This window comes from Amblyomma mixtum, chromosome 5 (assembly GCF_055824585.1).
Source record: "Amblyomma mixtum isolate Tamu chromosome 5, ASM5582458v1, whole genome shotgun sequence".
NCBI classification, from domain to species: Eukaryota; Metazoa; Arthropoda; class Arachnida; order Ixodida; family Ixodidae; genus Amblyomma; species Amblyomma mixtum.
The window spans coordinates 118,997,553-119,023,653 of NC_143016.1; the positions used below are offsets into that span (position 1 = coordinate 118,997,553).

General features: G+C 48.4%; 1 protein-coding gene across 2 annotated transcripts in view; it reads right to left on the bottom strand.

Moving 5' to 3' along the window:
• Positions 1-11,183: 11,183 nt before the first annotated feature.
• The window catches only part of LOC149343479 (transmembrane 9 superfamily member 2-like), a 39,003-nt gene continuing 24,085 nt past the window's right edge, over positions 11,184-26,101 (bottom strand). Inside the window, exons 11-17 of one of the 2 annotated variants that reach the window (XM_089545940.1) lie at positions 24,318-24,379; positions 23,384-23,441; positions 21,892-22,109; positions 21,627-21,778; positions 19,894-20,005; positions 18,549-18,717; positions 11,184-11,398 (exon numbers count right to left, since the gene is read on the bottom strand). In XM_089545940.1, coding sequence (XP_089402066.1) covers positions 11,331-11,398; positions 18,549-18,717; positions 19,894-20,005; positions 21,627-21,778; positions 21,892-22,109; positions 23,384-23,441; positions 24,318-24,379 — 839 coding nt within the window. In that variant the 3' untranslated portion in view covers positions 11,184-11,330. Of the gene's footprint in view, positions 11,399-18,548; positions 18,718-19,893; positions 20,006-21,626; positions 21,779-21,891; positions 22,110-23,383; positions 23,442-24,317; positions 24,380-26,101 lie in introns of those variants that run through there. The other variant, XM_089545941.1, reaches the window with a different exon arrangement.

Sequence of the window (26,101 nt, forward strand, 5' to 3'; positions counted from 1 at the left end):
GGCTTCTTCGTGGCGTTCCCGACAGGGGCGCTCGAGTAGCCCTGTCTCCGTACAGAAAAGTCAGTGATATAAGCAGAAATAAATGGCGTGTCCATGGTTGCAGCGACAAAGGTTCGATGATGCGCTGCGTGATTTGAAGCTGAAATCTTGCATGGCGGGGACATGACACTATTATTCACGCCAGACAGAGCTCCCCTCTGCCTACGGTGTCACGATGCCGGTTTTATACACCTTGAGTTGCGAATGTCGTGCGTTGTGAACACTCACTGAAGGTATATTCATAGGCTCACATAAGTCCAGGTGTGTCTGACTTACGGAATATTCCATGCGGCGATCCGGAGAACTCAATTATCTTTTTAATCGCCTGCCTTCCAGCCCCAAGAACACAGCATGTGTGCCCCGCCGCGGTGACTCAGTGGTAACGGCGCTCGGCTGCTGACCCGAAAGACGCGGGTTCGATCCCGGACGCGGCGGCTGAATTTCGATGGAGGCGAAATTCTAGAAGCCCGTGTGCTGTGCGATGTCAGTGCCCGTTAAAGAACCCCAGGTGGTCGAAATTTCTGGAGCCCTTCACTACGGTGTCCCTCATAGACTGAGTCGCTTCGGGACGTTAAACCCCAATAAACCAAATCATTAAACCAAGCAGCCCATGTAGATTGTTTCACACTAGTAGTGGCACACAGGCCGCTAGTGAGCGGCTTTGTGAGTACCTTTTGTGCGTAGACTCGATTATAGCACACAAACACGTTAAATAAAAAAACACGTGCGAAAAAAAAAACAAGAATAACTGAGTTCCCTTCTTCAACGCACGTTCATTGCGTTAAAGACCGCTGCCGGTGAAGTGAACTGTGCAAAGAATCGAAAGGGTGCTGGCCTAGCTATATTCCTCATAGTTATCCCCGTTTCTCATATGGCATGGCTTTACGTGAGTGTGGCCGTGTTGGCACGTTTTGATTCAGGTGAGCAGTGTGTATGTTGGCAGCAGCGCAAGATGAAGGCGCACAAAAATGGGGAGGGAACGGGACAACGCGATGTTTCCCTCGTGTCTCGCCCTGTTTGGTTCTACGTCTTTTGAGCCATTGTTTTGCTCTGCTGCCAAGATTACCATTCCCTCGCCCAAGTTTAATCCAGAGCCGCCCACTGACTGCCAGCAGCTTCGTACCAAGCTGCTACCATACAGTATTAAATGCACCACCAATACCAATACCACATCGTATCAAGTGCGTCATGCACCGCAAACCAGGGAGTGCCTGCAGTATCGCCAGTAGCCATTTTTATTCACAGATAACATACCATTCCTAACATGAATCCTTCGCGAAAGCAAGGGTGTGGATGAGACTTTTGGGCAAGCAATTTCCCCATTTCAGTCATCAGGTCATCATCATCGTAATCAGTGCTTCTTTTGAGGGCCGCTGAAAATATGCAAAGCCGTATATTGCACGTCATCCCACTGACATTCTGTGACAATCATTTCCACTGTTGTTTTTTTTTTTCTTAAGCTGGCCACCATATCGGCAGAACTGCCGCTTATCAAATCAGCACATATGCCTCATTTCCCACGTTGTCCCACTTCGCGGCCGCATTTTGATCTTCACACCATCTCGCTTTTCAGCTTCTGAAAACCATATCTAAAATTTTATCTGCGCATCAAGCGGAAATCAAGCCTCGGAGGAAACTGATGATTAATAAATACGCAGAAAACAAGATGACGCGCCTACAAAGAACCTACACCAAGAAAGAAAGAATATGTTAGCATGTTATCGCTTGATGCGTTTGCATGCCACCCTGTCCCTGTATTTTTCTTTTTTTTTTCATATCGTAGTACCCGTTAATGTACCGAGTGTTGCCTTTCGGATACATTGAACATTCTGCATCTCAACAAATATAAGCCACGCATCAAAGGCGTGCCTATCATCTGCTTGCAAACCAAACCGCCAGTTTTTCCCTTCCTTTCCGTTCCAGCGGCGGGCTCTCCGGCGCTCTTAAGCCAGACAGCCATTACGCTTGAAATAAAACTGAGTGGTTCTACGTGGCTCCGAGGACGGAAGTAGGGTAGCAAAATGCAGTGGGGAGTCCTACGCTCTGTGTGTGTTTTTTTTATTGCTGACGTGGTGTTCGTGAGCCACCCCGAGTTTATACCGCATCCTCAAAAGATGGGCCCCTTCGTATCCGATAGTATGCAGTCCGGGGAGAAAGTGTGCCTCCCAATCAAGGCCGTTCGCCGCGATTAGACGGCAGGCCTGCCTTATCAGGCGCTCGCTCTTGAAAGCCGCGTGGATGACGCCAGCCCGCACATTGATGCCCCCAATCGCCTCTGCCCCCAAAAAGAAGCCCCCACCCCCCCTCCCTTTCACTGCGAGCATAAATATGCGCTGACCAACCTTGCCGGGCCACTTTGAAAGAGCCTGTGCAGAGGAACCAGCAGCGAGACAGACAAGGGACGCTCCCGACTTGCTGACTTTCGCCGACTGAAGCCCGCTTTCTCAAGAACTGTAAGTAGGCGCGAACTCGCAACTGGAGCTTGTAGTCATTTCGCTCGGGGAATATGTGCAGCACTATAAATTTTCGATGACGAAAACTGCGAACTGTTCGAATAGGAGCACTTTAAGCATGACGCCTGTCATTGGCCCATGTTAAGCGCGTTAACTCTGTGTACTCCGCATCATTTAAGAGTAGGACGCTGGAACCACGCTTGGTATGCACGGCCGTGGCTTTTCGAATCATGCATATGCAGGCAGTAACGTTTTTGGATCAACCACACGCAAGATCACCGCCATTTTTAGCATCCGGGCTCCCGCAGCAGCATCACGCAGTTACAGCGGTCAGTTCGAGTGAACTGAACCACACGACGAGCTTTCGACTCCAGAAGACAATGTGTCCGAAGTAACTTCGAGGAATCTGCGTTCCGCACGCTTTCAGAGACAATTGTGTACATGCTCGTTTTTTTTTTTTTCCACGGTGGCATGCTCGCTGCTCGGGGAGGCGTTGGAAAGCGACTCGTATTGCTCATGAGCTGTGGTTGCTGTTCCGTATTTGCAGCTCGTGGGCGCAGCGGTGCCGTCACTGCATTCTTCTGAGCACTGCTTCTGTGGCGCGCCGCCGTGCATTTATTTTTCCTGGACTGCCTTTTTATCTCGTAGCGTTCCTTTTATTACGCAAAACGTGGCCTTAGGAATAGTAATATTGCAGGATTAGCGACATAACTGAGCGCGAGCCGAGCATAAAGTTTATTCACATCAGTGTCAAGGTATATTATACACGCAAACGATGCTTTCAGCAACTCGACGCATGGTTTCCAGTACAGAGTCTTCAAACAGCACACAATCAAACGACATTAAGGAGGCCTCCTACGTAAACTTTGCCTTGTTTAAGGAGGGCAGCGGTATTTTCCTTATCCAAATTAGAACTGCGTTGAGTTCAAGCACGTTCTTTACAAACATGCTCATTCATTGTACTCTTTCTCTTGGCACCTGTGCCGACATATGCTGCGCCTTAGTCTCGGTGAGTGTTCATTTCCTCGCCGCTGCAGATTGCAGTAGAACACCCTGCTCGGGACATCGCATGTGCACTACGCATGCGCACTTCACCCGTGTACGGTGAGAAACACCCCGTCACCATACGTGGTAGCGATTCACCATACGTGTCAGTGTCATTGAGGAGTTGTGCCGGCTTCCTTTTCCAAAGCTGCAGCCCGTGAACGGAATTTCAACGCGATAAGGTTAGGGTTCCTGTTCAGCGCGAAACCCGCAGGCGTGCGAGAAAATACGGATTTTTCGAATAGGTAGTGGCGTCACATGTGCAGTGGCGGATTTCAAAACTGAATAAAACTAGTAAATCGTGAATATAAGGTCGCAACATGACTCAAACGTTACTGTCACATGTAAAAATATAAATTATTTTCGTTTAAAACAAATTGCGGTCAGCAGGGCACTTGACCCGTGCCCTTTCGATCCCGAGTCAGACACGTTATCTCATGGCTGCCTGTTCACGACAAAAAAAAAGGCTACAGCAGTAGTAGAGCACGATACTCATAACATTACAGTACTGTTCAAAGTAGCAGTCACCGTTGATGCTGCGTTGTGACTTACAAACGTTTCAAGAGGCATTATCGTGCGGTTTGGTTTAAAGGCGGCTTTGTGTTTCTTGTCTGACACTGCAGTGTCGGTTTCTGCGAGCTAATATGCAAAGAGGACCCGACGCCCTCTGAGCCATTAACGCTGCTGTGTTAAACATGTCGCGTTGGGATTAGCTAGGTGTTCCCGATTTTTTTTTATATTCAGTGCAAGCGTGCAGTATCACGTGCTTTTTATTTGCCTTTACTACCGGGCTGTACCTTATAAATTCGCATCAACAAGAGCTCTTTGAAGAACACACTATTCCTGTGCCGTTTTGATGAAGGCCCGCCCGTTAAACACCCTGTATGTTCTAAATGCAGCACCATGAAGATGTCCCCATCCACAGCCAGACTGCTCGTCCTCCTCACCAGCCTGGTGGTTCTGGTGATGGCGTTGGCCGTGCCCAAGGTCGACGCTGCGCCCAGGCAGTTCCCCCTGTGTTCGCCCAACGGAGACGTGGTACGTGGCTCAGCCGCCGGTCTTTGTATTCGTGGTCTCGCGGAGACCACGCATTCGTCGTTCAGTTAGGAGGGGTGCGCACGCTAAGAACATCGCACGCTAAGAATCGAATAACTGAAAACTCAGGGTGAACTTATCTAGTGGAAGAGCCTGTGGGCCAAACTCGTTGCGAGGCCATCGAAGTGCCAGAACGCAGAAGAGCAATACAATCTGCCGACGCAGTCGGGTCCCGTTAATGGCTGGTCCTCCATTGTGTCCTATAAATACTTACAGGTGGTTTTAATAACGCGATATGACACACAAACGCATCTGTATACGAACAACTAACGACACGGGTGCGCCCACTTTAGGCTACGGAGAGTGCTGTCAGTACTACCTCCAACTTTAGAAATGAGAACTCTATGCTGTGCAATGCAGTACAGGTAATGCAAATTGCTTGAAAATCTGTGTGTGTGTGTTCTAGTGATCAAAGTGCACCAATAGATCACTTTTTTTTTATTGCGTACATGCACCTTGTTTTGCAATGCAGCGAAATCTTATTGCGACATGGCGCGTGTTATTTACTGTACAGGTGCCGTCAAAAGTAAATGGAATGCAATATTAACGAAACATTTTAATAATTGCCCTCTCAATTCATGCGTCCTTGAATACATATGTGCAGACTAATTGTGATTGTGCGAATTGCACTGCGCACCAACAAGCATGGACCATTCTGCTCTAGATTTAAAGAAATTACATTTTTTTGACAAAGTCACCTTCCATTTACTTTTGACGGCGACTGTACACTCGATAGGCGTTATAGGATTGTTTGCAGAGGATCACGATCTCTCATGCCCGATTCTACGACAATTCGCGAAGGCGCATTCTGGCTATCTAGAAAGTTCTGCGTTGCATTTAGGGTAATTACGACCGAGAACTGCACACTGACTACAGTCGCCCCTGCGGGTAGCTATTTTTTATTTTTTTTCAGCATGCCACCCCTGCATACTAAAGCAATGTATACCCTGCATAGCAGTCCCTGCATGCTAGACTGCCGTCAGCACCACGTGGCAAGCAAAGTAAGAGGCTACAAAATCGGGGCGATGTTGCCGCAGGCGCACGAGGCACGTGTCTTCGAGAGCATAAACGTTAGGCAGTTCTTCCGAGCAAGGCACAGCGCTACCTCTTCCCAAATCCATCCAGGCAGATCTAGGGTGTTGCACATATCCTTGACGTCAAAACATGTACGGTCATGTCGATCAGGCCGGCATTTTTTTTTTCAACCTTGTATTTTGATGATTGTTTTCTGAACTTCCCGGGTCGCAAAGTGGGCTCCACAAACATCGGTGCAAGCTACGTCATTGCAGTCTTCTATAAGTGCCGAGGGAACCATGACAGTCTCCTGGGCTACACAGCGTTTGTTAACCGCAAAGTACTGTTCAATGCCCTATAAAGTGCAAAACGTGTCCGATCGGCTAGTTCTGAAGCTGCTATGCCACGCGTGGTGTGACCTGCTTGCTACGAAGTATTAAGTAAGCAGACCACGTAAGTTATGTAGATCTTTTTGCAAACAAGGCTGGCATCTTTTGTTTTAGTTTCTGATAAAAGCTGCAGCGGTCTTCTGCAGGGCAATAGAAACCTGTAAGAACCCTCCGCTGCCTAGCGTGCCCGTTTGAAGAATGTTCAGAGTGGAGGCCACATACCACAGTTCATGCTTTCCTCGCCTGTCGACCATTTTTCCCGCAGTGTCTTGGGCCCCTGGACTGCTGCTCTGGCCAGTGCGTAAACGCCGTTTGCTGCGACGAGTGGCTGGGAACCTGCCCCTTCGACTACCCCGTGTAAAGCATCCCTACCTCCGCTTCTTCCCATCTCTTCTGCTTTGGAGAGTGCGTTCTACCTGGGATGCGCACTTGATACGACGCATGTTCAAAAAGCCATATTTATTAACACTTCATGCTGCCTGGAGACACCCTCTGCATTTCGCACATTTCCTGAGTGCATGCTGTAAGCGAAAAATCCGTTAATTTTGTCTTGGCACCTGCGGAAATCTAAACAACCTTGCGAGATTACGCATTGGTGTTGATACCATGCATATATTCCTCTTGTAGCACCCTCTTAACAGCGCATGCTGATATCTCTCCTTACCATGTACGAGCTCTAAACGCCTGTGCATGTGCAACGATAGCTCTCCCGTGAGAGCCGATACTTAGCTCTTGAAGGCCAGCGTGTTTGCCGGCTCGGAATTTTCGCATGCCATTGTATTCCCAGTCCCACAGGATCTAACATAAAGGATACCACGCAACTTGCATACAGTGTATACACTGACATAAAGCAGTAAGTGATTCACACATTCAGTTTGCCATGTGTGGTGCCTATGGTCCTACTGGCGGCTTCCGCTGGTGATTCTGCACTCGTTGGCTGTGCTTCAGATGGTAATCATGCGGCCGGGAATTGAGGCGAGGCAGAACTCTCGCTGTCTACTGTGAATATTTCGCTTGACTCTATCCCTTCCGGCTTAACAGAGGCCTTGCATGTTGCTGTTTCCCCTCGTCGAGCATAATACTTCCTCTAATCTGTGGTGTATTCGGGTGTTTCTTCCTCCTCTGTCTACTAAATGTTCGCATCCTCATTTTCGGTGGCGGCACGGCAGGTTCCCTTACCAAGGTCCTTACTGGAAGCAAGGCGCAACGACCGGCACCTCCACGATGCCCACGTCCGGAAGCAACTCTACCGACAATGACTCCACGACCGAGCTCGTCACGCTCCGCTTGGAGGAAGAGGGAACGACAGAAAATGCGCTGTAAACGGAATGAGACAGCGGCCGCCGTGCCTTCGTCGATTCATTGGGCTCCGTTGTATACTTCCTTCCGACACATGTGCAGAATAAAAAGCACTGCACTGCGACAATGCGTTTTCAGTGTAACAACCGCTTACGTCCTTTGCTGCTTCTGATGCAGGGACCTCTGATGCAGAGTTTTCGGAGAGGGGCATTAATGTAAAACCACTGACAATTGTCCACATCGGCATTCTACAAGGGGCAGACAAAAATTTAGAGAGGATACTTGAGCTCCACTTTAAAGGGAGACTGAAGCACTTTTTCTGAAAATCGGGCTGGCAGCGGCATCCTGTAGTTATTCATGCTGTATACTGGAATATCGCATCCAAATAAGGCAAAAACAAGCGCGAATTGCCTTTTTTTAGCCGAAATATGCGGCCTGTGCCGCGGGGCACGCCGCGCGGCGGGCCGCCGCCCGTGATTGGTCAAGAGAGGTCGTGACGTCACTTTGAGGACTGGAGAAGCTGCCGATGCGGATCCGGCGCTGCGTTGAGGGCAGATCGCAGCTTTCCGTGTCGTTGTAAAAGCGAATACGCCGACTATTTTTTTTTTTTTACTGACCACCGAAGAAAAGAATACTACAGTTTGCTCATTCCACGCATCGCCTGAAACCAAAAAAGACTCAAGCAAAAAATTCTATGCCTAGCACAAGCATACGCCAGCGTCAAAGACGCGATGCAGACCATGCGTAAAAGGTGCCAGCACAACCTCGGCTCGTATTCTCGGAAAGGAAGGGGTGCGAACAATACTCAAGTCAATTACCACTACCGGACGCCTCCTGGCTCGCCCGGAAGGGCGTCATCCTAAAGAAAAGGCCCAAAGCACTGTGTACAAAAAATCCTGTTCTCAGTACCCGGCGTTGCAGGTTGGGGCAAGAAAGTATTTCAAGGAAACGATGAAGGAGCACATAGTTGGTGTCAAAATTAGCTAAGCGCAGTGGCCAAGCACTGCGAGGCATGTGACCACAAGATAGTGACGCAATCATGGTGCGCTGGAAACCAAGCCAAATACGCGCACAAATACGCTTCACTCCTGGCGCGTTCAGCAGATGCCAGAAAATATTAATCGCTGCCTCGGAAACGTTCGCCCTTCCTAGATTTGCAGTTTAGGTTCAGTGAAGTAGTTGCCAACTATATGTTTAGTTTAGTTAGTTTAGTTTATGGGGTTTAACGTCCCAAAGCGACTAAGGCTATGAGAGACGCCGTAGTGGAGGGCTCCGGAAATTTCGACCACCTGGGGTTCTTTAACGTGCACTGACATCCCACAGTACACGGGCCTCTAGAATTTCTCCTCCAAAGAAATTCCAGCCGCCGCGGCCGGGATCGAACCCGCGTCTTTTGGGTCAGCAGCCGAGCACCATAACCGCTGAGCCACCGCGGCGGCCCAACTATATGTGTGTTTAAAAGCCAAGCTAGCTGCAACTCGCCCGCTGCCACAACTTGATGAAGAAACCGAGTAAGGTTGCGGTGTTTTTTCTGCAAAAACTCGGTTGACATTCATTTCTCTCATAAATTTGCATCCGAAATCAACGTCGAACGCTTTCATTTTAATTGCTTAGCTAGGATTAAACGAGATGCCGCATATGAAGAGCTTCGATGCTTGCTTGCTTTGCTTTATTGTGCTTTGCTCTGCTTGCTTGCTTGCTTGCTTGCTTGCTTGCTTGCTTGCTTGCTTGCTTGCTTGCTTGCTTGCTTGCTTGCTTGCTTGGACACGTCGAACCGAGTATAAAATCACTAACCGAGCCTTGCTGAGCACGTCTCAGGTGGTCTGGCCGCACCTAAGCTGAGGAGAGCGACACATGCTTAAGCCTCTATAAGGTTTCTTAAGGGGCTAAGTGAGCATGTTTCTACTTTTAAAAGAGGCGCTTCTTCGGAATGGTGACACGCCTCTTATGCGCGAGGAAATCAATGGAACTGTGTCATGGTTCAGCCACGCCTTTTCGACAGAAATCTCCAGAGAGCACACTAGGACAAGCTCTGCCTGTAGCCGCTCTTACGAAAGTGTTTCAAGCAGAGTAGGCTTGCTTTAGTCGGCTTGAATTCTTCGTCACAGCAGCGAGCGGTTGCGCTGCGAGCTTGTGATCTTGCGGAAAACAGTGGAAGACGATACAGTCGCGGCCGTAGTTGTTCGTGGACACGAACGCAGAGTAGTACCTGTTGAATCTGATTCTCAAGGTCGGCTGACACGCTTTGTACGTCACAACGCACGCAGTACGAGGAACAACGCATGCAGCACGAGAAACAACGCGCGCTGGAAGCGCGCTCGGGTGCGCCGAAGCATCCCCGGCTCCTCAACATGACGTCACGCTGGCCGACATGGTCGAGGTTTCCCTCTCCGCTGTTCCCCTCTCCTGCGCTCGCGCGGGGCGCGGGAAATTTAAACATCGTGTTTTTAATTAATGATTGCGCCACTGCTTTAGCCAAAATCGAAAAAATAATTTCACAGACGTCATCAGCAATGACACTACTTCAAAACCCTAGAAGGTTAGCTGATTCGAAAACCGCCTCAGTATCCCTTTAAGGGTATGACGTGAGAGCGTTGATGGGTTAATGCCCATATATGCAAAATTTGTCATTGTCTCTTGACATTCACCGATCCATGGGAGTCCTCATACCACTCCTGGAGCAGTGGTGCAGCGGTTAAGCGATGCATCATAGCCCTGCGATGGCAGGTGCTCCCGGCGGTGAGGCTTGTGTGGCCCAGGTTGTTCTTCCCGAGCCACTTCTCGCGACCAATCATTAATTTAACCGCCACTGCGCAGTTCGCGTGCAATCCAGTGGCAGTCTGTGATGACGCCACAAGGCTACATGACCTAGGCGGCCCACCTACCTCCAAGGTTGCTTCCCTGGGGATTGTTCATTTGAATCGTGAGCGTGTTGTCAGCCATTGTTGAAGCTCAATCTTTTATTTTTATGTCCCTCCTATACCACTGCTGCGACTTCATTCTTATGCATACCAGCTGGGATTTCGGCCGAACTAGTCAAAGAACAAATTATCGTGTGCTGTTTCCGATGCTTGCTTCCAAGGAGGTAAGAAACTTCAATTTGCACTAGTGGCGCCATCTTTCATGCTAGTGAACCGGGCCCTTGTATATCATCTAGAGGAGACAAATAACATCCGTTGCAGAAGGCTGTACGGTATGACAAATTTTTTAATGTTCGGCATACGGAGCAATGCCCACCCCACGGCGAGGTCGCCAACTTCTGCACACTTAACCCAATACTTTCGCCAATAATTTGCAGGCGACGCCGAACAAGAACAACTGAAGCATTACACAAGTTATTCACTTCGAAACATTGCCTTTGCAAAAACCACTGGGTTTAAGCTTAACGCGATGCAAAGCAGTACTAATGCGATCGCGGGGCATGTTAATCACGTCTCAGGCAGCAGTGTTGCATTGTCCCGTTCAGCCCCTCGTGGTCATTCCTCTGTGCGCAAGTCGCTCACAGTCGGAAGCGCCATTGGTGGGATCAAGAAACAAGAATCATGCAGCAACGATACACACGCTAATTACCAAGCCGCTAGTTCGATGCAAGGCATTAATACTTCATAACCACTATTCCCTGTTATGTGCATTTGGTCTCACCAGACTAGGACATGCAACGTTTGCATGAAGCGTACCACAAGTTTCCTGAAGCAGCCTGAAAGTGCATGCAGTGCACATTTATTGCACTCTACAGTTCAGCCGGGAAACCGGCCGCCTGCCACGGAACGCATGGGTGTAAAAACACCTGCTTTTATTCAAACACAGCGCACACTTTTAGAGAACAAGTAAAAAGGGCAAACAACAGATGGCAACAAAACAGTAAGTGCATGTCTCACAAACACTATGCAGACACGTGTCCTTTTCAGTCATCCTGCGGCTGGCAAGCGGAGAGCCTTACAGCGGCCAAAGCCTCACGTGTGCCTGGAGATGGGAAGCGACAGGCGTCCGTCACAACCTAATCGACCTTGACGACGCCGTAGATCTTGTGGACGAACCAGAAGCAAGAAAAGAATCCCACCGTACCTGCAAAGAATTGTGACAACGTGTGATCTCAGCAAAGAACATTCTTTTCTGCGCTTAACTTAATGCTCGCCTGAAAGGAGTGTGTTTCCTCCCGTTCGAAAATCCGTATCTATAAGCAGTCTGAGAAAGCGAAATCGAAACGATTAAGGCGCACCCCAGCCTTTACGCAGTTGCACTAAGGCAGTCAAAGGGACACTGAGAACTGTAATGAGTCGGTCTGTATCGACAGACGAAGAATTTATAACGAAAATAGGCTAGCAGTATTGAAAACGAAGCTTTTATATGCTATACATGACAAAAAAGTGGTAGGGTTTTAACGCAGTTAAACCAAGTAGACCTGCGAAAGCGTTTGGTCACTCTTCGCCTCTTCTTGGAGGCATCTGCATGTGGAAGTAACCGTGTTTCTCGCTCTTCATCTTCACACCCTCTCTGCACTTGGCGACAGCTCGCGACGCCCTCCGCCCATTGGCTACACCTGGCGCGACGCTTCTCCGAACTTACCCGAGCTTCGTCCCATTGGCTGCAGCTTGCGCGACACTCCTCCGAACTAACCCGAGCTTACCCGACTTACTCCGAGGCTTCAAACAAGATTCTTGGTTCGGTTTGACCTCGTTAAGTATGGTTAAAAAACGAAATGCAGGTGTCGCCACCACCGGTCGATCTCGATGGTAGACTGCGTGCGTCGGCATAGATTTTTTTTCGCGGATCTCAGAGGCGCGTGGCTATGGTGTGCCAGCAAGCAAGCCCGCGCATGCACAGGGACATAATACGACACACAACCATGCAACAAAACAACAAGGCGATTCTCGCCCTCGATCTTAAAGGGTCGTTTGACAATGTTAAACATGGTTGCATACTGTCCAACTTGAACACCACTAACTGCGAAGCTAAGGCCTTCGCCTATGTCAGAGAATTTCTCTCTGCGCGTCAAGCACTCCTCCAGATCGAGGACGAAGAATACGGCCCGTATGCTATGGGTACACGGGGTACACCACAGGGGGCGGTGTTATCGCCGCTCCTTTTCAACATCGCCATGATGCGCCTCCCCGGCCAACTTGCTCAGGTGGAGGGCATAAAACACGCGCTCTACGCAGACGATTATTACCATCTGGACCACCGCGGGGAGCCTTGGGGAGATGGAGGACCGCCTTCAGCAGGCCGCCTCCATAGTCGATGCACATGCTGCCGAATGTGGTCTCTAATGTGCTCCCATCAAATCAAAGCTTCTACATGTCAGGACAAATCACGAGGACAACACGTCTATACACATATGTCTGTCGGGCGGTCCCATCAGAGAAGTGGCAGAGCTCCGGATCCTGGGTCTGTTCATCAATAACAAACTTAGGCCGGACTCAACTACAGTGAAACTCGAGCGCATAGGCGAACAGATAGGGCGCATGATCCACCGCGTTTCCAACAAGCGGAGTGATCTGTGGGGCAGGGACGCCCTACGGCTCGCCCATGCCTTTGTGACCAGCCGGCTCCTCTACGCAGGGAGGCCGTACAGGCGCGGCCATAAGTAAGCGGAGCACGCTATTGCGGTCGAAGTGCAATCACGCTTTCTCCATCGGCAATGAAGAAGCGTTTTCTGTCTAAAAGAACGCGCACCAACCTCCGCTACCAGCATGCGCGCACCACTGCTGGAAATTTCAATTAGGTGACGCGTGAAAAATATTCAAAGACAGTTGCGTGCTCCATTTACTTCTGTCCGCGCCTGTACCTACGCACCACCAAACAAGAAAACGAGCGCATTGACGCCATCATCAGGAAGGCAACAAAGCGAGCACTGGACCTCCCGGTGGCTACCTCTAACGCCAAACTGAAGGCGTTGGGGACAGTGGCGTAGCCAGAAATTTTTTTAGGAGGAGGGGAGGGAGGGGGCTCATGTTGCAGCGCGGCCTCCTCATAGAATTTGTGGGGGGATCAAAGGCAAGAATAATAACTGCATTGCCATATTGACAATGCCACTATGTATTAGATAACGCTACGCAGTGTCTAGACAAGTGAAATATGTATTTTTTTTTTAAATAAAAGAATGCATTCGTATGTCTTAAATACCGTGCCAGACATAACTGATACCAATTCTTCCATACTTTTGCGTATTTACTAAGTAAAGAAAATATCACACGAAGCCTAGAACTATATGAGTCCGAAACCAGCAAAGCAGTGCATGCCGCTGATATGAAAAGCGTGAAGGCCATGAAATTAGCAGGTATAGAGGACAAATATTTTACTAAATCTTTGTGGTTCAAAAACCTTTACATTTTTGTACGTATGCAACGGCCAAGAAAAAATCTCAATGACGCTGTCCTTCGTTCGAGTGTACTGCGCAGTAGCAGCTGTCGGCGGTCATGTATTGCAAGTAATTGCAACGAAATTTTAGACGCAACAGCGAGCACATGTATAAACGAGGAGTTCTGCAAAATATGCCTTAGAGGTGCGAAGATAAAATGGAGTATTACAAATGCGAAGATACAACCTGATAAAGGAGTAAAAAGTGTCAATGGAAACAAAGACGCTGAATGTATAACAAAACCTCGCAACAAGATATTTACATAGACGTATATCTCCATTAAATCTACGTATCTAAGCAAAAGTCACTATATATAATGCGTCAAAAAAGGCAAATAAACATCTTGTGCAACCACAGATAGTAAACTTTACACACGGAAAGACAGACGATCCAGGCAAGAACGAAACTATGATAGCTAAACTCGCGATGTGTACTTGGGCCATGCTGCGGTCGCGACAGCGCCATATGGTTAGGATAATAGAGGAACAATGTAGAAATCAATACGAAAGTAAGCATTTTTTAACTACCTGCACGGCGACAATTATTCTGCACCCATAATTACAGAAGGGTATTCCTTTGATTCAAAGAAAAAGTAAAAGCAGTGAGTTAAAAAGGAAAGAGAACGACAAACGAAAGCCACGATTGATGCCGCAAGTTGAAATAACCAATATCCGAGGGTGTATAGTGGGAAATGCCGCGTGAGCAGGGCTTTCATTAAGCGAGGTCAATCAAGGTCGGCTATTGATGGCCTCAAAATTTTCTTATTCGCATGATAATTTTGATCATGATGCTAACTGATGCTTGCGTTACGTGACTCCATGTGCGTGGGCGTTGCCGTGAAATCCAACCCGAGTTAGCAATGTTCGCGCCAAAATGTCTTTTCTAGTCCGAAAAAGACATTGTAGGTGACAAAATCCAGAATGACTTCTGGCGCCGGTGGTTGTTTTGGTCAGCGGTGCATGAAAGTTCGAAAAAATTTCGGGGGTGGGCTGAAGCCCTATAAGCCCCCCCCCCCCCCCCCCTCCCTCTACGCTCCTGGTTAGGGGTGATAAACTCCTACCAGGAGTTGCGGGAGGCTCACCTCGTGAACCAATATACGCGGCTCATGCAGACGGCTCCTGGGCGCCGCCTGTTAAACCGCTCACACATCCAACGCACATACATACCAGAGGGAAAGGAGAACATCCCGGTGCTGTGGCGCCACATGCTCTGGGTCGCACCGCTCCCGCGTAACATGGACGCGGCTTCACATGAAGGCAGACGACAAGCGCGGGTTCGCACGCTTGAGAGGCAATATGGATCTAATCAGGGCGTCTACTACGTAAATACCACAGAGCCGTCGCCCGCGGGACTCTACACGGCTGCCGTTGTCCACCGGGGAATGAATGTCGATGGGCTATCTTTTCGGGCCCCAAATTCAACACGAGCGGAGGAAGTTGCAATAGCTCTCGCTGCCACCAATACAAAATCGATAACGATTTTAATAAAGATTCTCGCCGGGCCTGCAAACCCTATCTTGCAGGGGAAATATCACCTCTTGCCTCCCAAGTTCTAAGACGAACTCCGGCCGCTCCAACTCGCACAAACGTAATCTCGGCTCCTGGCCACCAGGGTCTACGAGGCAATGAGGCCGCTGATGCGGCCGCCCGAGCGCTCACACACCGGGCTCCTCATCCTAGCTATCCTGGCTCAGAAACTCATAAACCGCTTCTGTGGTTCCGCGAAATCTTAATTCATTACTGCGACAGCCACCGCCTCTACCCGGCACCTGCCAAGGCGCTGAGTAAGGCGGAGGAGCGAATTCTTCAGCGCCTGCAGACAGGAACTCTTCTCTGTCGTCCCATCGTCAAACACTTTGATCCGAACATAGATGGGTGCTGCCCGTACTGTTGAGAGATATGTGACATCTTTCACGTGGTGTGGGCGTGTACTAAGAATCCTCACCTTCCCCCTTCCCCTACCCCCACCCGAGAGGAATGGGAGACTGCCCTCCTCAACTGCTCCACTCTAATCCCAAAGGGCTCTAGTTTGGTTTGGTTTATGGGGTTTAACGTCCCAAAGCGACTCAGGCTATGAGGGACGCCATAGTGGAGGGCTCCGGAAATTTCGACCACCTGGGGTTCTTTAACGTGCACTGACATCGCAGAGTACACGGGCCTCCAGAATTTCTCCTCCAAAGAAATTCAACTCCTTGAATTTACGCTCGGATTCCCTGCCCCCCGAGCAGGAAAAAAAATGAAGATTGTTAGGAATTACAGCCGAGGAAATTACGACGAAATTAATCGTGCATTATCTTCTTTTTGTGACGAATTTTTGAGAAATTTTGAACATCGCAGCCTACAATTAAACTGGGACTTGTACAAAACCAAAACAGCCGAGCTCATCAACAAGCACATCCCCATACGAGTAATTAAGTGCACCAAATCACCATGGTATAATAAAGCTCTCGGAAGACTAGCCAATAAAAAGAAGCGTTTATACCGCCTAGCTAAAACCTCAAAACTATCAGAGCGATGGCAAGCCTATCGCACCGCGAATGCTAGTTACAGTCGCGCTTTACGGGAATCCAAACGCTATTTCTTTCAACACACCCTCCCCAATCTGCTACGTTCAAATCCTCGACAGTTCTGGCGAACAGTAAAAGGCCCTGAAAGCGATAGGATGATTATTAACTCCAGTGATGGTCTACCGTTAACAGATGAACAATGTGCCTCTACATTCAACGATTTTTTTGCAGCATCGTTCTCTAGTCATGCAGACGTCCCTAAACCTCTGTTCGACATACCTCCGCTATCGCCAATGCCTCCCATCACAGTTAATCCAGCTGGTGTCGAAAAGATTATTGATTGCCTGAAGCTCTCTTCTGCTTCTGGTCCTGATGGTATCACGTCAAAATTCCTTAAAAACACCAAATTTTATTCATCTATCATCTTAACAAAACTTTTCGACCAATCTTTATCCACCGGCTTGGTTCCTGATGATTGGGCGGTAGGGAAGGTGGTTCCCACACATAAAAATGGTGACAAGCATGATGTTAAAAACTATCGCCCCATATCTTTGACATGTGTTCCATGCAAAATTCTTGAGCATATCATATCATCCCAAATCGCTACCCATCTTGATTCTCAATCTTTTTTTCATAGTTCCCAACATGGCTTCAGAAAATATTATTCATGTGAAACGCAGCTGGCATCTTTCACTCACTTTCTTCACAGCGTCCTCGACCACGGCGGTGTTGTCAACTGCATATTTTTAGACTTTTCTAAGGCTTTTGACAAGGTATCACACACTCTACTCCTCTTTAAATTACACCAACTTAACCTGGATCCCAACGTTTTTGCATGGTTGAGAAGTTTTCTTACTAATCGCTCCCAATACGTAACGATTAACGAAATCGACTCCAATTATGTCCCCGTTGATTCCGGCGTGCCACAAGGCTCCGTTCTTGCTCCCTTGCTCTTTCTAATTTACATAAATGACTTACCCACCAAAATTCAATCTCGCGCTGGCCTTTTCGCAGATGACTGTGTAATTTATCGTGAAATAACCAATCCCAATGACGAAAAGATTCTGCAATCAGACCTTAACGCAGTAACTGCATGGTGTCAGGATTGGTTAATGACTCTTAACTCTAACAAGTGTAACTTAATGCATGTATCTCGAATTAACTCTAATGTTTCTTCTTATATTCTTCAGGATTCCCCGCTTGAACAGGTAACATCTTACAAATACTTGGGCGTCTTATTTTCATCCAAATTATCATGGGAACAGCACATCAACTATATAACTAGCAACGCTAACAGATCTCTAGGCTATCTGAAACGTAATTTTGCGAACATTTCTTCATCTCTTAAATTACAATTTTATAAAACACTTATCCGTCCAAAGCTTGAGTATGCTGCTTCTGTATGGGATCCCGGCCTTGATCATCTGGTAACAACCATCGAAGCTCTTCAGAATCGGTCTGCTCGCTACATTCTCAGTAATTATCATCGTACTGCCAGCACAACTAACATGAAAAACACATTACACCTACCTCCACTCTCCTTGAGACGTCAGATACAGCGACTTTGTTTGCTCCATAAAATATACTACCACGACACACTTCACAATCTTTTACTCCACCGGCCCTCTTATGTGTCACATCGCGTGGACCATCGTCATAAAATTGGATCTTTCGCATGCCACACGAATACCTTTCATAATTCATTTCTCCCGCGCTCAATAACAGAGTGGAACCACCTTCCCGAAGATCTTGTGTCTATTACTGATGTTACATTGTTCAAAAATGCCTTAAAAGCTCATTTTGGTGTTCCTGATTAATCGTTACGCACTGCTTATTTATTTTTTACCCCCGTATTACTACTTGTATTGTGTTCTACAGTTATATTCTGGTGTTCCTTACTTGTAGTACTTGTATTGAATTCTTGGATGTTTATTGTTACCTTCTGGTGTTCCTTACTATTTTTGCACTGTTTTTGACACCCCTATATATATGTGTATATATATGTATATATATATGTATATATGTGCCTGTGCTTTTATCTTAATTATGTTGAGTATTCCACTCCCCTCTGTAACGCCCGACCCGGGCCCTGAGGGTATTCGAAATAAATAAATAAATAAATAAATAAATAAACCGCCGCGGCCAGGATCGAACCCGCGTCTTTCGGGTCAGCAGCCGGGCACCATACCCACTGATTCACCGCGGCGGCAAAGGGCTCTAGTAAAGCGAGCGCGAGACAGGGCCTCGTTGTGCGGTGTCCCGGACTAAGGATACCGGCAATGTAGCGGGGTCTTCTGACCCCCAAACTCTCTTTGAGTATTAAAAAAGTTTTTCACCGCCACCATCCTCACCGGTGAGCAGGAAGAAGAGGAAGACCATGATGAGGGTGTAGCCGAAGTAGAGGAAAGTCGAGGCTGGTCCCGAGATGCTCAGCCGCGTGAAGTAGTGGACGCAGTACAAGAACAGGTACAGCGCCGAGCTGCCACTCGTCAGGAAGGAGTGCCACCACCAACGGTAGTCCTGCGGCGCAGACACACACACGAGGGTAGAAGCAGCATTCAGTATAACCTACAACATGCCAGCGAGGACTTCGGCAGTTCGCGCCTCGCAGCAAACGAATACGGTGTGGCGCGTAGCGCCAGTCATGCTGAAACACTGCAAGTATAGATAAGCTCTTGCATTGACGTTCAGCACCGCGATGCTGAACGTGATTCGTGAAGTGAGCTTTCACAACTTGTTTGTGCTGCAGTTCGCACTCAGCGTAATTGTATGTGCAGGCCGGCACCTCTGAAAAGAAACTTTACCAGCATGCAGAAATTCTACAGTGCCAAACCAAAGGGGAGACATAACAAAACAAAGAAACTGCAATCGCTGACTTGTACGTGATACTGATTCGAAATCATTTTTTTTAAACGACTTTTAAAGACATGGGTCACATCTCAGAGTTTCGAACAACAAACCATTAAGACCACACAAGTGCGCTGTGCCTGAAAAAATTGGTAGGGTTTTAACGGATTTAAACCGAGTAGACGTATGAAAGCATGTGTTTAGCCTGGCTGGCTCACGGTTTTGCTTTGCTGGGTCGTCGGCATGTCTGGAGAGGATATTAGACTCAGGTTAAGCTCCGATCGAGGTTAAGCTGATCTTATCTGTTCGGGCCGCAGATAGAAGTTGATGAATGTGACGTTGTGCAATGCACAGTGCGAGTGGTGTTGCAGTTTAACACGAGGCGGGGCCGGCTGCGGCGATAGCATAGGGCTTTTTTGCAGTGGCCAGCGAAGCTGATCTGTTCGCGTCAATACGGGTTCGAAACCGGTTTATTTTATTTCTGCATGGGCTGTTGCTATTCAAGGTTTGGCCAAGGTCACCCTCAAGGTCACTCTCCCCATGGCCACAGCTAGTGGCCGAGCAGCGGGAGAACGAATACGGGAGGGCAAAAGTGTGACCGTATTATGAATTTAAAAACGCGTGTTACATGTGAGACCACCCCCTTCAAGACTTGTGCATCAATCCTCACCTGATAGGAAAGAAATGCCCCTATTTCAGCGCAAGCAGCGCACTTCACGTTAAAGCCGTGCAACAGCATCACTAACGTTGGACGCCAAACCCAAGTATTCCAGGCGCCACTGACCGGGCGATCACGCAGCGCAGGTTTAACAGTGTGATCATAGTAAGACACAGTGTCGAGTGCCGTACCTCAGTGCAAAGGCGAAAGTAGCAGAGCAGAATGGCCGTCTCGGAGCAGGTGATGATAAGAATGATGAAGACCAGGAAAAGCAGACCGAACATATAGTACATCTGGTTGGACCTGGAAGACAGCGTTCGTATAGCAGGCTGCGAGTGTGTCTTCGCAGTAACCCACCTTTAAATGACAAATATGACCGCGCTAAGCGCCGCGAGCACGCTAATCGCATTTGGACAAGACACTCGCGTTGTCTCTTTTCTTTTCATAGCTATATTTTGCTCGGTATTTTCTGCGACAGCAGGGCCAAGGAGCATAGCACGTAAACGTTATAAATGCGAATTTCATGTTTCAGCCAAGTTTCCCATTTCTAATTCGTGCGTATGCTACTTTTCTTGGCACCTAATCTCGCAGTAATGGTTGCGCCATCTATGACGCATTTATGTCACTAGACGAGTCTGTCTCTTTTTTTATGCCATGTGTCAAACCCTGTTTTCCCAAGATATAGCACAAAACAACCCAACCACAAGCCGTTCTCAGGAAAGGCACGACGGCATACTCGTAGTTTCTGTATGAAGCAAGCATATAGGCAACAACTCGCAAATAATGCAGACGTGTCAGCTTTACAACATGTGCATATAGAACTACTGCAGTCTGTATCTACTATGTCCCTTGGGCAGCGGTTGCAGTGTCAACTACCTCACGTACTTTAGCATTCATAAGCCTAATATTTTATTCTTGAGAGACTCTAAATGTGCTCTGTGCGACAATGAGGAAGAGGTCGAAGTAACAGTCGCGCATGTTTCATGCTCTCGATTAATTCACTGTTTTCAATCGAAATATATAAACTCAAGTTCTAAGCTCGCAATATTTTTGCGAAACAAGGAATGATATCCCATTTACATCTCGCGTGGATTGCCAAAGAGGCCGCTGGTACTTTTTTTCCCCGAATGGTCAGAAGGCGGCGAGTGCTGGGGCATGTTTCGACGTGTTCGAACTGACAGCAACTCATCATAGGAACAAAGGTTATGCAGCCCCGCAATGGCTGTTCGTGGAGCCCGCGCAATTCTTTTTTTTTTTTTTTTGGGGGGGGGGGGGGGGGGGGCTCTATGCTCGACAGGACTTTTCAACTGAATGAGCTGCGACGCGCTACCCATTATTTCTGCGCTGTCATTCGAAAAAAGCTGCCGCAACGTCCACATCCTCGTATTTTTTTCCGGCAGCCGGCCGCTCGTTTGGAAGAAAGACGCGAAAATGAGCGCTGAAGGAGACGAAGGACAGCTGAGGTCCGCAGGTCATGCATATTGCGTTCTAACAGCGGCGTTCTTAATCGCCCTTATGTTTCTTTCTACTGGACATCTCCCTCTCCTCTTTACTTCGACTCCTTATAGCCCCCGTGTGAAGACTGCTCAGCTTCCTGACTCTCACGACACTGCATATCCTGTGCGAAGTGTTAAAACGCTGGAAGGTGAACATGTTCTTCGCGTTATGAGGCAAGGCTGTCCAGGCGCTTCGTAGCTCTTCTCGTTCTTTCTCTGCAAACGGAAGCGAGTAAACGCTAACACGCAGCGCCGGCACTAGTAGTAATGAATGTTTATCCCCTTTTACAAGTCCAGGGTGATAGATGCCCGCCGTTCATAATCAGGTGAACCCCGGCCTGTTCACGGCTACCTCTCGGACACTTTTTGATGTGACAAAGCAAATGGTTTCAACACCACTCAAAGATGCTTAACGCTGGTGCACCTACCAGATGGAACTGAGGATGAAAAACAGCTGAATGAAGATGCATCCGAACGGCAAGACGCCGCCCATAAGAATGGCCGGCATAGGCTGCGTGTACAAGGACCGCTCCGGGATCTGCCGGGGTATCTGGTTGGTCCGCACCGGGTACTCGATCGCCTATGAGGGAAAAAGGATGGGGGAGAGAGAGAGAGGGGGGTGCGAACACACCAGCCATAGATGAAGGGCACCATCTACCCTTTCTGAGGGGCCAGGTACAGCAGCACACGCACCCTTCGCTTGAAGCCGAAGTACGCCCCCACCAGGGTGAGCGGAAGGGAAATGCCGAACCATAGTGCCAGCAGCGCGATGAGCGTGGTGAAGGGCACGGCGGCCGAGCTCTCTTTGGCCCACAGCAGCAGGTTGAGCACGAAGAACACGCCGAACACCAGGCCGGGACACACCAGAGCAGTGAGCAGAACGTTCAGCTTCCAGTGGATCTCGCCGAAGGCTGCGGCAAACGACAAACAAGTTCGATGCGGATAGATAGCACGGATTCGGGCTTTACACGGGGAACGTGATGAAAACAACCCTGAGCTTAGCGAATTCCTAGTACGTCTCGATGCATAACGGGAACAGGTAGGAGCAGTGCTCAGCTTACTGCCCAAGCGCAACTTCGCGATGTTGAATACCACATACTATACCATAACACATTATTTGGACAAATTTTGCGACGCCAGAAAGCTTGAAATTTCCGTTGGTCATAAGCTAATTGTTGTTAAGGGGCTTGAAAGAGAACACGACGGAGGTCCCCCTGGTTGGTTTTTTGGTTGGTGTCAGTATTTCTCAATTTTTGTTGTTAAGAGGCTCTACAGATAGCGGCGATAGTATATAAATAGCAACGCCCGTGGCAAAACAAGATAAACAGAATGAGTTAAGTTGCCACAGAAACACAAACGGAAGAAAGCGGGGACATCTGGACGGCTGCGCCAATAAAGAGAAAGTTCGAGACTATTAGCATATGGTGCACGAAAAACCTATAGCTCAGACTATTTGGCATTTCTACAACAGAAGCTATTTGCCTGTTGGACAAATGCATTACTGAAGTTAAAAGCAAATAGTCCAGCCTTTCATTTTATGAACTGCACAGCGAAGTGCACAGTTCACTATAGTGTCTCTTCGCCTAATAGTGTTGTGATTGTTTCGCGGTGTTCGTTTCTCATCACGGACAATCGGCCCACCTTGGTGTGAAAATGGTGTCAGAAACTCTTTGGTCAGTTGGTATTACGGCAAACAAGCGAGTGCCTCTTCTGAGCACCTGCCTCGTTTTATTTATTTTTTAGTCCAGCTGTATTTCCCGCGGCGGGAGAGAAATCTGTTTTAAGTTGCCTTCATTGACATTATTCACAAACTAAGTGTGCCGGCGACTGAGGACAACAACGTGACAGTTTGAAAGAGGTACTCCCAACGGGATAAACTCAAGAATACGAGTTTTAATTTCGCCCAAATAACTGGTAATAAGTGAGCTGTCGCGTTGCGCAGAACTTTTCAAGCGCCTAGTAGCGGTGCAGCTCTAAAGAATACGTTAAAAAAGTTTCTGTAATGTTAATTCTAGGAGAAGTGAAGCGCTTCATCAAAACAAAAATAAACACCAGCCAGTAATACAGCGATGTATAGCCTCGATCCTCTCGAGCATACACTCGCCATGTTGTGGCTAGAAGTTAGTTTTTTTTTTCTTTTTTCGACAGCGAGGACGTTGCATTGTAAGGATGAATCAGTGCTCACTTTTGTACATGACTGCCGACACGAAGCCAGCCGGGGTACCCAGGCACACGAACAGCACCTGCAAGGAATGTCTATCACATTCGCTCACCGAGCGTTAACGTCTTCCGCTTCCGCCCCGTGGAAGATGCACGGAAACTCGTGTGACAATTTCAAGCTGTCGTCACTGGACTCAGCTCTGTACGTATTGGCAGAAACTTTCCGAAACCGTACATTTCGCCGTCACCTGAAACCCGTAATTACACAAAACTGGTAGCTTGTTAGCAGCACAAGAATGACAAAAGAGTAGTCTTCAAGCCCTCTTCAAACTGACTTGTGAAGTCTGCAACGCTGTGGTGTCTCCTTCGTGTTGTCCGTGCTTCCGGGCGCTGCAGACTTCAGAATGAACAGCCAACTTGCCCAATCAGCTAACCTCTTCTAACGTACGCTGAGTAGAAAGTGCACGCAACACGTGACCATTTGAGAACGCGTTGGAGAGAGGGCAGGTTGACGGGTATGTTGCAAACACAGTGAACAAGGAAGGGAGAAGTCCTCAAGGTGCTTGCCAACGTTTCGACAAGAGGACTTGTCTTTGTCCGGGCAAAGTGTTCATCACTGGCGGGGTTTAGATAGGGCCTTCACTCCGAGGAGGAAGGCCCGGTGAGGGTGAGGAGGGCGTGAAGTTGTAAGAGTGCTAGGATGGGGAGCGTCAATCTTTGGCAGCGTTGGCAAGACGCTGACATGGGCGCGTCTGCGTATAACTAGGTTTGGGAATGTACGGTATTACGTATAAGCGACATCTTCCGTCACCGAACGAAAGCCTGAGCAGACGTTGGAGTGCAAAGGCTGGCCGTTAACGACAAGCTCCCTCCGTATAGCTGTTGTTTTTCGCGTTAAATTTTTTTTTCGTCAACCGCTCTATAGCAGTCCTCGCGACATCGTGCGAGCGGCGACTCACCATGGCACAGGTCATCAGGGCTCCTCGGTTGGCCGGCGACAGAAAGCCAAAGCAGGCGAACACTGCGCAAAAAGGATGGAGGCTACTGGTGCGGGGAAACGATCTGACTATACTATACTATATAGCAAGAGGAGTTTAATCCTTGCGGCTGCAGCCTGCAGCTCCACTGATCGTCGCTGCACCATTCAATCAATATCAACAGCGGAATCTGCTATAGTTGGCTACAACTTAAGAACACAGCGGCTTTTTCCCGTCAAAGGACCCCCTTCCAGAAGATGGCGTCGGCCGATTCACACGACCCTGCTAGTGTGACAAATAAGGGCAAGTGGCGTCGGTAGATTCTCATGGCCCTGCTAGTGTGACAGAGCAGGACGGGGCAGATGAAAGGGGATAATTTCTTCCCTCTATTGTCGGGGACAGACCCCTCTCTGCATTGTGGCGCCGCTTCCTGCATTGTCACGATAGCAGGGTTTTGGGAATCGGCCGACGCCATAGGTTCGAAGGGGGTTCTTTGACGGGGAAAAGCCGCTGCTTTATTGAGTTGTATCAGATTATAGTACCACAACCTACGCGGTGTTACACTGGCCGACTTCCTCCTTTCCCGCGATTTGAACGTAGTTCTTAGGCTAGTTTCGACCATTTCAGAATCTTTAACGTGCAGTATTCCGGAGCCCTCCACTACACAGTAACTCTTTCTTTCTTCATTCTTTCATTCCCTTCTTCATGCCTTCCCTCAAGACGCGATTGAGGTGTTGAGACAATTACTGCGCCTTTCATTTCCTCGAAATAATTTTTTTTATCTTATACCAGTAGTGGTGGCTCAGTGGTTAAAGTGCTTTGTTACTGAGCCGGCAGGCCTGGGATCAACCATGGCCGCGTCGGCCGCGTTTTGATGGAGGCGAAACATAAAAAGGTTCCGCATGCTGTGCGGTGTCCGTGCACGTTAAAGATCTCCAGGCGGTCGAATACATTGCGCAGCCTTCCACAAGGGTGCCTGTTTACCTCGGTTTGTGTCTGTACTTAATCGGCGGCAAGCGGGGCGCTTGGCAGGGGACTTCAGAGCACGCTGAATGCGCGAAGGTGATTTCTAAGCAGCGATTGCCCCTTCTGTGTCCCAAGCATGCACGATACTGCACGTGTGGAGAAATCGAAGTATTCTGAGTGATGCACGTTGCTTGGCCTGTTGCTTCATATTTGAGCAAGAAACAGGAGCACTAACTAAACCACACGGACGTAGGAAGAGAAAGGGACGAGCGCTTGTTTCATCGTCTTTCTCATGAACTGCGCCATTGCGCTGGTTCGGGCTTCTGTTTTTTTTTTCCTCGAGTAATTTTGAGTTACAACCTTCAAGATGGAACTGTTCTCGCAGAATTCGCCAGTTATGACACTGGTAACAAGTATTATCCGCAAAAACATGTCTCTGTTCAGTGGACAGCGCATAACAAAGTAAATAAACTTTCCTTCGTGGCTGTACCACGGCCGTTCGCTCGTATAAAAGGTGGCAGAAAACCAAAGTAATGTTCGACAGCCTAGCAAGTGAACAGCAGTTCGTAATTGGTAGCGAGGTGCTGGAAGTGGCAAGAAATTATGTCTACTTAGGGCAGCTAGTGACCGCTGATCCGGATCATGAGAGGGAAATAACTAGAAGAATATGAATGAGGTGGAGCGCATATGACAGGTTCTCTCAGATCATGAAAGGCAGTTTGTCAATATCCCTCAAGAGAAAAGTATACAACAGCTGTATCTTACCGGTACTCACCAATGGGGCAGAAATGTGGAGGCTA